Here is a 12,602-nt window from a genome sequence, read left to right on the forward strand (position 1 = left end):
CACTAAGCATAATGCAGCAGTATTGCTTAGTGATAATCAAGAAATAGAAACTATAAATGTAATAAAACAAATCACTTACTGTACAATGTCTCCTCTCAGTGGGGACTGATGGGATGTTCATATATTTCCGTTTAGATGAACAATTAATCATAATATTCAACAGGTAGGAAAAAAAAACATTTTTTTGTGTATTTCTCTTAGAGGTGGGAATCTTTGGGCACCTCAGGATTCGATTACGATTTAGGAGCTCCGATTCTAAAAATCGATTATTGATGCATCTTAAATTTATGTACAGTATATTATTGCAGTTTTACATTTACTTTCTCTTGACTAAATAAGCATTTATCAATTGCAACTTTTAAAAATAGTGCTTTTGTAATAAAGGAGCTGCTAGTATCTCTCATTGAGGTGGGTCTTTGCGGGTCAGCCAAATTTTAGAACTGTCTGCATTACTTTATTTACAATAAATATATCGATTATTGACGTTTACTGATCAATTTTACAATCATCCCTGTCCAAATTGTGATGCATCTAAAAATCTATTATTTCCCACACCTCTACTTTCTCGCCATCTCTGGTTAAATGTCAAAGTTGACCAACTTCTCGGGTTATGACCACAACATTTAACTATACAAGTGAGATGCATGATTTATAATCTAGAAATTTACTTTCACCAGCTCAGTTTGTCAAAGGTTGCATAAGCTATACCTCTCTGTGATCGCGGCGCCACTAAAAGTAGTTATTTGGTGTTAGCGCTTATAATAACAATATCGCTAATACTTGGTTAATATTCAGGTCACGAGATGTAATGAAGTATTGTTTGGCGGTTTTTGGATGTTTTTAAGGGCTTAATGGGCACAATGGATTACTCCCATTAACTTCATTGTTAGCCACCTCATACTTTGTGTATTACAAATTAGAATGCATAAAAAACAAAGAAAACATTATTCTTGTCTTATACAGGGATTGTGAATGATTGGCAAAATTCCCCAAAAAGTGCAGTTCCCCTTGAAAACTGAACAAATAATATACAGATATAAACACATACTGTATATTTTTGCATCTGACAAAAAACACCCATAAACGCTGGCTTATGGGTTGCCATGTTTGTTATAAATACAGTTAATAAAAACAAAAAAAAAAGGCTGGCTTCCGCTGGAGAGACATTCGTTTGCTAGCTTGAGCTCCCCCACTTCTCCCAGTGTGGTGAGTCAGAGTACTGCTGAGGCATTGAACTGCAAGTTCACAATATATCGCCCCCTACTTTGAGGCAGAAGTACTTGCTGCCTCATGGCCTGCCTTTTCCCCGCCTTTTCCCTGTGGCAACAAGCACGCACCTCCTCGCACGCACACGCTCAATACACTGTGTGTAGCCGTGGAGGCACTACCTGTGGCTCCCTCACTTCTCGTCTGCCTTGTTATTTTGATCAGGAAACACGGAATTGCCGCGATTTTGACCATGAAAATTATCAAAATATACAGGAACTACACCAAAATCACATATAAAGCATAGACCAAAAGAGAAATATTAAAACTTATTTTATTTTATTACTTAGTTTTTGAACATCGCATGGTTAAGCCTTTTACCCCCCTGGTGGCAAGGTGAGACACTGCCTCACTTGCCTCCCCTGACAGCACGTCACTGGTTATATGTGACAAAGCAAATAAGTAATGGTACACAATAAAAATCAGACAGATAATTATTGGGCTGATATGATATTGTACCAATAAATCAGATAACAAAAAATTAGCTACGTTAAATATAAAATAAAAATGCGCTCCAATGAGGCGAAGTTAATTGCATACTTGCCAACCCTCCCGATTTTTCCGGGAGTCTCCCGAATTTCAGTGCCCCTCCCGAAAATCTCCCGGGGCAACCATTCTCCCGAATTTCTCCCGATTTTCACCTCTGTACAACCATATTGAGGGCGTGCCATGATGGCACTGCTCTTAGCGTCCTCTACAACCTGTCGTCGTGTCCGCTTTTTCTCGATACAAACAGCGTGCCGGCCTAGTCACATGTTGTATGCGGCTTTTACAGACACACGTAAGTGACTGCAAGACATACTTGATCAATAGCCATACAGGTCACACTGCGGGTGGCCGTAGAAAGAACTTTAACACTGTTACAAATATGCGCCACACTGTGAACCCACACCAACAAGAATGACAAACACATTTCGGGAGAACATCCGTACCGTAACACAACATAAACACAACAGAACAAATACCCAGAATCCTTTGCAGCCCTAACTCTTCCGGGCTACAATATACACCCCCGCTACCACCAAACCCCTCCCCCCCAACCCGCCCACGTCAACCTTCCCCACACCTCAAACCCCCCGCCCCCATCTCCCGATCAACTTATGCAAGGAAGGGAGAGTATATATGTAGTTCGCGTTCCCTCTAATAGCTTTTCTGCAGGGGCTGATGCGTGACTTGCCATTTTCTTCCAAAACCTTAAGGGGCAATGTTTTTCTGTGTGAGCAACCACAACTCCTGTTGACTACCTTCTTGAGAGAGAGAGGTTTCTATTTGCAGTAGTGGTTGAAATTACAGAAGCCATCTTTAAATCCATAATGTTGGCATGGCCCAGTACAGAGGGCTTTGGATTTTTTTTACATTTCCATCAATGCATTGCTGTTGGCCATATTACAAGGCTTTATTTGTAAACACGCTCATTGCTGCTGATCATTCATCCAGTGATACTAATAATGCTGGTGACGTGTGCTATTGTCAACTACCAAAAAACAAGGTGGGAGAGGTATTACCAGCTTATGTCGCATTCCTATGCGTATTTTCTGGACAGACAGAAGCGACTGAAAAGAAGAGTGAACAGCAAGGCAAGCATGGATTGCTGCGATCAACCGAGATGTGACGTGCTGTGACGACTTTGTGTTTGTTCGGATCATTTCATTTTACGTACCGGTAATTAAGAAAATATAAGTGGAAATTAATCTAAAATAAGTGACAACCCTACTTTGTATTAACTTGTGGTGCTTGGTCGAAGAACTTTGACAGTTGTTAAAAAAAATAGTACTCACTTCTCTCATCCGGTCTCGCCTCTACATTAAACAAAAGTGAAGCAACATGAGAACATTTTGCTAATCTTGCCTCACAATCATAGTGTGCTAAGATTATCTTAGATTGGTTAACCAGGGTGTCAAACTTGGGTCGGATAATTTTTGCGAGTGCATGACTCTACTAGCCTTGACAACACAATGTCCACAGGGTATTTACAGATAAACACAAACGTCACAAACCCATCCGTAAACAAAGCGGCCATAGTATAGACTCTTATAATTTTGAAAGATAATTAAGGTGTAAAATGGGCTGGGTTAAAATTAGGTAGTTCACATTCAGATTGTCCAGGTATGAGTAATTGGGAATACTTTGGCCAAAAATCTGAAGCCCTCTATACTCTATACACTGTAAAAAATAAGGGCTGGTGCTAACAATACTTTGTTTTTTAATTGTCTTGACCTTTTTATACTGTATATATGTGCTTTTCATGTGCTAGTGGTGAAAAGATAAACAAATGGACATTATTTTATTTTTAAAACGTATGACGGGCCACCCAGACTTGCATTACACAAAAAAGTTAAATGGAATAAATGATTTCATTAAGAGATAATACATAACATTTACTCAATTGTATTAACTGAACTCAAATCATTTCAGAAAGTTGACACATTTGTGTTAACATTTGTAGTTTCTGCACCTTAAATCCCTTATGAACATAGTCTTACAATAATGTATAATGCTCTATTTATTTTGCAGTTAAAGCCCTTCCTTTTTAATTGGCGACATGGTTTTTAAGCTTTTAACATTTCTCAATAGGCCCCACCAGATTGTATAAAGCAGAATTTATCGAGGTGAGACATAATAATCTGGTGATATTTTTGTAGAATGCTGGTGCCAGCATCTACAGTACTGTATACAGATAAATAAATACATATTTTCAGCTTCTCAATAGTATTTCAATTTAGGGGGCAGCGGGGAAAAAATTAAGTCTCCTAAGCAGGGTTCGTACGGGTGCTTAAAAACCTTGAAAATGCTTGGATTTTAATGTTGTTTTCTAGGTTTGGAAAAATGCTTGAATTTTGGGTGAAATGCTTGGAAATGCTTGGAAATATTCATCATATTTCTCTGCAGTCTTATTCAATAGGCTAATTATAAAATGGAAAACAATTAAATAAGTTTCCTTAAAAATTAAAGCTACACGCTTGATCTGTTGGCTTTGCACAAGCCCTCACATTAGGTTGTTGTCATGCCAGAGCCGTGTATATGTATATCCCCAAGAGGACAGTGGTGCATCGGTCCATCATGGCGGGAGGTTGTCGTTTTAATGAACGATGATGATGGAAAATGATAAATATAAACTTTGGATAAAACGTGGACAAAATCCAGGTGTAGCTTGCTGCAAAGTATGCAAAAAGGAAATTAATTTGCATTTTTTGGACTTGTTTGCACTGTGATGGTCATATGTAATTTGTAACCTTTTGCACAACATAGAGCTGAGTTAATGTGAATGATTTTGAGTTTTTGTACAACATGGTTCGATTTATTTTTTGCTCCATTATTTTGGTTGTCTACTTAACTTGTCTGACTACACCTCAGTTAAAGCAAACAAGTTACATTTTGTCGTTTTGGTTAATTGCATTAAAATGGTCACATTATTGGACTTGTTTGTATTGTGAAGGTCATGTAATGTTTAATTTGTAACCTTTTTCACAACTTAGAGCTAAGTTAATATGAATGATTTTGTAGTTTTTACACAACATGGTTGTATGCATTTCTAGCTATATTATATTTGTTGTCTACTTAACTTGTCTGGCTCAGTGAAAGCAAAAAAAGTTAACTTTTGTCTTTTTGTTAATTTGTTATCATAGCCACAGTTACAAGGCTAGATGTGCTTAATGAAAGGGGACTGAGGTGTTGTGAAACAAACAAAATATTTTCCTTTAATTTATTATCCTTATATTAATGTGGAACAGTTTTGTTAATAAATTAGTGATATTGACATTTTGAGAGTGCGTGTATTTATATCACATTGTGCAGTTTACAAGCACAAATACGGTGTGAATTAATCCGTGCTGTTCGATGTCATTGAGTGCTGTAAGTAAGAAAAAGAACCAGAAATTTGAAAAACAACACAAATGGATAAATACACTTTTGCAAAAACCAATGACATTGAATATTCTACAGAAACACCGCTTCATTTTCTACGCCCCATTCAGTTATTGATAACTGCTGGTTCAATGTTAGGCTTAGGTTTTAGCAGATTTTCCGTATTTTTCCTACAGACAGCATTTGGTGACCTCAAACAACAAGGCTATGGATTTATTCAAATTGGTTTTCACCTTTTGAAGGGTACTGGAAAAACTGGAAAATGTATCTTGAAAGTGCTTGAATTTGGCCATGGAAAAGGTGTACGAACCCTACTCAAAGAGTGCATGACAAAAAAATAATAGCTATGAGTCTAAAATATATATTGTTAACAATCTCAATTTTGTCACAACCACAATTTTCTTATCAGGAAAATGTGCTGTACTTTGGTCTTATCTAATAAAATAAATATTCTGATTTGCAATTTCAAAGTGTGGTTGTTCTTAGTTGCCATTCTTAGTCGCCATCCTCCCACACTTATCTTTTGAAATCTTGCTTTCTAGCTTTGTTCCTGTATTCTTTGCAGGCTGTCAACATTTTTAGGTAAAAATGAGTTGTTAGATATTTCAGCAGTGTCTTGACAGCCATAGTCTGCGGTGTTGTTTTCTGATAGTCATGCTCTTCAGATACAGAGCCAGAGGGAGACAAGCGTCTTGGAGTCAAGGACCGGAGGCGCGCGAGGAAGGAGAGGCGCTCTACTGGCGTCATTCAGCCGGGTGTAGAGGTTAGAAATCTTCTCATGTATACACACAGAACAGAGCACACAGCTACTTTAACGCTTACTGTATTTTACAATGCATCTGGTAAGACTTTGTTTACATTTATGTTACAGCCTTATTATTAATGGAATTATTTTTTCCCATCAACAATATACAGTTTTTATTTTTTTTATTTTTACAAATGTATTAAGAATAGAACATTTTCTTAAAATCACGTCTGCATAAGTATTCTCAGCCTTTTGAACTCAGGCGTTTCCACTGATCCTCTTTAAGATGCTTCTACGGCTTTGTTTGATTGAACATGATTTAGAAACGGACACATCTGTCTATAGAATGTCCCACAGTTGACAGTCTATTACAGAACTGTGACTTCCGTACCAAGGTAGAACAACAATGAATAAAAAAAACTAAAACTTTCTTGCATGACAAAAACCGCACAAAAAATGTTTGGCAAAAATAATGACGGCATCTCTGCTCCTCTTTGAGAATAGCGATGCATGCTTTCATGTGGAGTCTCCAGAAGTGTCCAATAAGACAACAAATAATCACTAGCTTTGCACTAGTCATCTTTATAAATAAAACAAATCTGGAGGGGTCTTAATGCTCTGTAAATAATTGCTATGTTAGCATCACTGTGCCCTCCTGCTATGTCCTCTTATTCTCTGGCTCACCAGCTGTGTATTAAGTATGTTTCAAAACAATGCCATCTACTGTACTGAGTTGTAACGACAAGCTACAGTCACAGACTTCCGTCCATCCATTTTCTACCGCTTGTCCCGTTCAGGGACACAGACAGTTACATTTTAATGTGTTCATGAGCATTAACCCTTTAAAGGGGATCTGCAATTTTTTGAAATTTTGACTATCATTCACAATCATTATGAGAGACAAAAACACACTTATTTTTTTCCCTTTTGCAGAGTAGTGCACTTCTGTTATCTGGCAACAAATGTATGTTCCTACTTCCGGAAACAAAGGGGTGTGTGTTTTAATTATGGCATAATTGGTAATAGACGACAAATACGACTATTTTTGGACAAAGACGACTATTTTTGGACAAATGAGGGTTCACAACCTTATATTTTTGAAGCGGAATATATGGAGTAATGGAGTATGAACTGTTGGTTATAGAAGCCAGCACGAACAGAAGGTGAAACTTTGGTGCAGACGGAAACCGAGAGAGTGAGGTCTGTGTGATTTGGTCACGCTGCAAGTGACTTTGAGCCAAGTGATGTTGAAAAAAATGGATTGCTTACCCAAATCAACTGGAAACGTCCCCGGCCAGCTGGACCAAACGAAAAGAAAAAAAAAAGGTGCAGTTCCCCTTTAACGGGGCAGTTTTTGCAACTTGCTCAGTTATATTTGTCTAACCCAAAAATATAACAAGAACCCCACCAGGTAGCTCATTTTACCATTAGTTCTTTAACAGAACATATGTTTTTTAAAGTTATTGTTTCACAATTATTTATTACATTGAATAAAAATTGCTTGTCGGTCCAAGGAACGCCTGTTCAGGGTTATATATAGCAGGGAGTCCGTGCACACACAGCTTTTAAAGGGGCTGTTTGCAACATTTTATCATAACATATCATTGCAACAATGTAATTTCCCCATTGATGGGTCTATCGTCTCCTATATTGTTTGTTGCTTCTCTTGGACTGCTTTTGTATGTGTGCACGTGCACTCTGTGCGTACGTGTTGAGACCGGGTGAGTGACCACCGTCAACACCAATCATTTTATTTGAGCTGGTAAAAAAGCCATTACATAAACTTTGTAATTGTGAAAAATATAGACAATTTTAAGCAAATGTGTTCTGTTAAACCACTAATGGTAACATAAGCTAGCCAGTGGTGTTCTTGTTATATTTTTTGTTTTGAAAAATGTTACTCTGAGGAAGTTGCAAACCGTTTGCACCTTTAACATTTTGCAGTCAAGTTATTGTTACACTAGCTAACGTTAGCTATCCAAATCGCTATCATTAGCTGACAACACAAAATTACTGTTACGTACAGGTTTAGTTATTTAATTACGTGCTGAATCTGTAAGAGGGCGGGTATATGATGCTTACAACACATTGATAGATTATCACTCTAGAGAGCTGCATAAAAGTTGCTAACAGCCTTGTTAATAAAGAAAATACCAGAAAATATTAGTACAAAATGTTCTGTCGCTAACAAAGTCTAATTTGTTGTTTCAGAATGAAGAAGACGACACTCATTTTGATGATCACAACAGCAACTCTGAACTCAAGTGAGTACATTGTTACTGCATATATGGTAATGTTTTATATTTTTTTCCAAGATGTCAGTTATGTGGTGTTCGTTCTGTGCAGTGTAACAATTATACACTCACTAAACATTTCTTAGTGACAGTATTTATTCTGCGTCAGGACTTAGGATGGGAGTGTATAAGACTCCATTTTCGACTTTGCTTAACAATTTGATTCTCTATCAATTTTCATTTGGAAAAGAATATAAAAAAAACAGGTTGATTAGCATCAACTTTGTATTGTTGAGCAGAAATGTGTGTACACACCCAACAGTGAGGTCTTTTTTCTAGTATTTGGTAGAGATAAAAGTTTGGTTTCAGAGGACCTCAGGATCCGCAAGGGATAATACGATAAAAACATGTTAGATAGATAAGAAGGCGCAAGGCCATTAAGACGTTTAAAAAGTAATAAAATATATGAAAAAATATGGATAGAAACACAAGGGGTGTCCCAATACAACTTTTCACTTCCAATATGATTTGTATTAGTATTATATTATTATTTTGTAGTGAGGAATGAAATGGTTTAAGTGAAATTATTCAAAATAAAAAACATTAACCTACTAACTGCCTGGAATAGACTTATGATGTCTTTTGTTTAAGTGGAGTTGTAATTTTTTTTTTCTTTTGGCAACACCTAGTGGCCATGGAGACATTTTATGTGTAAATAATGTGCAAGTATAATTATATGATATTTGTTTATTTTGACTAATGTACCATACTGTTTTAGACTGCATTATTGTTCTATTAAAGACATTTAATATGTATATCTAGCTTGTGTGGTATTGAGTACTTAGGCTTTTTTCTAGCTGCTAGCACCTATTAGCCTATTCCTGTAGCCTAACATGTTTACATTTTGTAATGGTTTGGCTAAAATACAGGAAAAGACCAAACTTATTGGAAAACATTTAGACGTAAACTGGCAGTCTAGCTTTGCACAAGTAAGCACACTGCTGGACTACTTGTATCGGAGATTTTAGATGCAAGCTGATATCATCCCATACTTGTTTTTTTTTGCTGATAACGAACTGATGTCCACGTCAATATATCAGATCGGGACATTGCCACAAATTAGCTAATTGCCTTTGTTAGATAATAAAATATATGAAAACACAATATAAATAAAAATATGTAAAAATGCAGGAAAACTATGTCAACAAACAAAAAGTTGTCCGCCGTCCAAGGGCGTCGACATAAACAGCTTCAACTCATAAATATCCTCCTTTGTGTTTGATGTTTCTGTGCAGTTCCAGTGGATTAGGAGACGGTGATTACAGGATGGTACGTGTCTGAGCACCGCCTACATACACACTCACACACATTCCTGAAAATAGTGTTATTGCTGACATTCGTACATTTCTGGTTTTAAAAATGAAGCAAGCTGCTGATTGGCTGGATCATCTGCTACATTATTTGCGTGAATCTTTTCACCTCAGAACAGGCGTTCCCAGCTCTGACTCAGTGTTTTTTTCCAGCTCTACTTTCAGGTCCTACAGCAGAACTTGGCACTGAAGGACAAACTGCAGGAGATGGAACTGCTGCTCAGTCAAAATAAAGTGGAGATGGAGAAACTCCGACAGGTTGGCTTTTTTTACTTGGAAAAATACATCAAATGTGATGTGAACTTCTTAGCTGAAATAAAGGCTCAACAAACTATGGAATGATTGAAAATTGTATAATATAAAATAAAAACAATATTTTTGTGTGACAGAATAATGAGAGCAGCACAGAAAGACCTGCCTTGTTGGAGCTGGAGAGATTTGTGAGTCTGTTCTATTACAACATTTGCTGTAAACCAAACTGCGTTTGTAAAATACAGCATATCCTTTATTTTCAAAAATACATATTTTAAACAGTTATTACATAAATCATTATATTTAGAAACAAAATATCATGTACATTATATAGATACAATAAGTATAAAATATATGTTTTATTTAATTTACTCATTGTAATACATTTGAGTGTATGTATATAAATTTAAATATTTTTACATATAAATATTGAAATGATCATTTATTGAATTGCACTTTTTGTGTAATTTGTGTACATTATCTGAGCAGTTGTCTAATTTTCCAGGCGTGACCGTTAATTTCCTCAAAATAGTGTTATTATTAGAAACATCTCATAGAGCATTACCTGTTTACGACCTTCTAAATACGTTTTTTTAACATAATTACATCCCTCTAAACTAGGGCTGTCAATGTTAATGTGTTAGCGCATGTGATTAATAAAAAAAATATTGCGTTATCATAAATTGTTGAACATTAATCACCTTTAACCGGAAGACGTGTGCATTGGTATAAGTAAACTACATATCCCAAAGTCCCTTGCGCAGTGCGGCGAGCAGAGTCGAGAACCTCCTGCAAAGTTTAAATCAGAAGTATAGACACAAAACCGATAAAGGAGAAAATATGGTGTTGGAGTCTATTGTCGGTCTGATGATTGAGTGAACAAACAGTTCTTTCCTTTTGGTATAAATCAAAAACGGCAAGAAAAACTGTGTCCACAACTAAGAATACAAGTAGTTGGCCACTTGATGCCGACACCCGGAAAATATCCTTGATGTAAAACCAAGAAGCCAGCCAGGCCAAACATATATTTGTGACGCATTTACATTATTAAAAGTTAAATTGTCAGTTAATTGAGATGAGAAAACAGAACATTAGATATAACTGAGCTGACTTGTTGGTATTGCAGCGACAAACGTTCTTGTCATCGGCGCACATAAACCATCCTAAAGCAAAACATGTACTTAAGGAAGCGCCGCTAGCATGAATGCTACATCGACAACAAGCAGAGGAGAAGGCTATGCAAGCACTTTACCTGCGTCAATGTTGTCAACAAATACCACAGATGCCTTTGCAAAATGGACAGCCACCACATGAAAGCCACTTAACATCTGTGAAGACCAAGTCCTGCAAGAAGATGCCATTCATATCGCCACAGCTGATCTGTCGTACAATACTTTGGAGAGGCACAATTACAAAAATGATAAACCTGGCAACTGATTTAAAAGTATTCCAGCCCCAATTAGCCACAACTGTGCGAGGTAATCACATCAACTACTACTGTTCATTAGGGATATATAAATAAATATATGTAGATATGTGTGCACGTGCGTGTGCATATGTATGTATATGTGTGTGTGTGTGTATATATATATATATATATATATATATATATATATACAGGTATATATATATATATATATATACAGGTATATATATATATATATATATACAGGTATATATATGTGTGTATGTGTATGTATGTATGTACATATCAATCAGTTTATTTATATAGCCCTAAATCACGGGTATCTCAAAGGGCTGCACAAGCAACAACGACATCTTCGGCTCAGATCCCACATCAGGGCAAGAATAAACTCAACCCAATGGGATACAATGAGAAACCTTGGAGGGGACCACAGATGTGGGGTTGTCAAATGTTAAGGTGGTATTATTAAATTGATGTCGGTGTCTAGCAGGACCGATAATCAGCATTTTCGTATTCTTAGCGTTGAGTTGCAAAAAGTTAGCGGACATCCATTGTCACGCCTCCAGGTGACTACAATCCGGCTGAGGTTGCTGAGGTAGTTAAAAAGCTCCTCAGTGGCAAGGCCCCAGGGGTGGATAAGATCCGCCCGGAGTTCCTTAAGGCTCTGGATGCTGTGGGGCTGTCTTGGTTGACAAGACTCTGCAGCATCACATGGACATCGGGGGCGGTACCTCTGGATTGGCAGACCGGGGTGATTGTTCCTCTCTTTAAGAAGGGGAACTGGAGGGTGTGTTCCAACTATCGTGGAATCACACTCCTCAGCCTTCCCGGTAAGGTCTATTCAGGTGTACTGGAGAGGAGGCTACGCCGGATAGTCGAACCTCGGATTCAGGAGGAACAGTGTGGTTTTCGTCCTGGTCGTGGAACTGTGGACCAGCTCTATACTCTCAGCAGGGTCCTTGAGGGTGCATGGGAGTTTGCCCAACCAGTCTACATGTGTGTTGTGGACTTGGAGAAGGCATTCGACCGTGTCCCTCGGGAAGTCCTGTGGGGAGTGCTCAGAGAGTATGGGGTATCGGACTGTCTGATTGTGGCGGTCCGCTCCCTGTACGATCAGTGTCAGAGGTTGGTCCGCATTGCTGGCAGTAAATCGGACATGTTTCCAGTGAGGGTGGGACTCCGCCAAGGCTGCCCTTTGTCACCGATTCTGTTCATAACTTTTATGGACAGAATTTTTAGGCGCAGTCAGGGCGTTGAGGGGATCCGGTTTGGTGGCTGCAGGATTAGGTCTCTGCTTTTTGCAGATGATGTGGTCCTGATGACTTCATCTGGCCAGGATCTTCAGCTCTCACTGGATCGGTTCGCTTCACAAGTGTGAAGCGAATGATGTGAGAATCAGCACCTCCAAGTCCGAGTCCATGATTCTCGCCCAGAAAAGGGTGGAG

General features: G+C 37.8%; 1 protein-coding gene across 1 annotated transcript in view; it reads left to right on the forward strand.

Annotated features, from left to right (window-relative positions):
* The window catches only part of ppp1r12c (protein phosphatase 1, regulatory subunit 12C), a 40,023-nt gene that overhangs the window by 18,002 nt on the left and 9,419 nt on the right, over positions 1-12,602 (forward strand). The window contains exons 14-18 of the mRNA XM_062026724.1: positions 5,796-5,893; positions 8,087-8,139; positions 9,405-9,438; positions 9,633-9,737; positions 9,869-9,919. Coding sequence (XP_061882708.1) covers positions 5,796-5,893; positions 8,087-8,139; positions 9,405-9,438; positions 9,633-9,737; positions 9,869-9,919 — 341 coding nt within the window. The remainder of the gene's footprint in view (positions 1-5,795; positions 5,894-8,086; positions 8,140-9,404; positions 9,439-9,632; positions 9,738-9,868; positions 9,920-12,602) is intronic.

Source organism: Entelurus aequoreus, linkage group LG18 (assembly GCF_033978785.1).
Source record: "Entelurus aequoreus isolate RoL-2023_Sb linkage group LG18, RoL_Eaeq_v1.1, whole genome shotgun sequence".
NCBI classification, from domain to species: Eukaryota; Metazoa; Chordata; class Actinopteri; order Syngnathiformes; family Syngnathidae; genus Entelurus; species Entelurus aequoreus.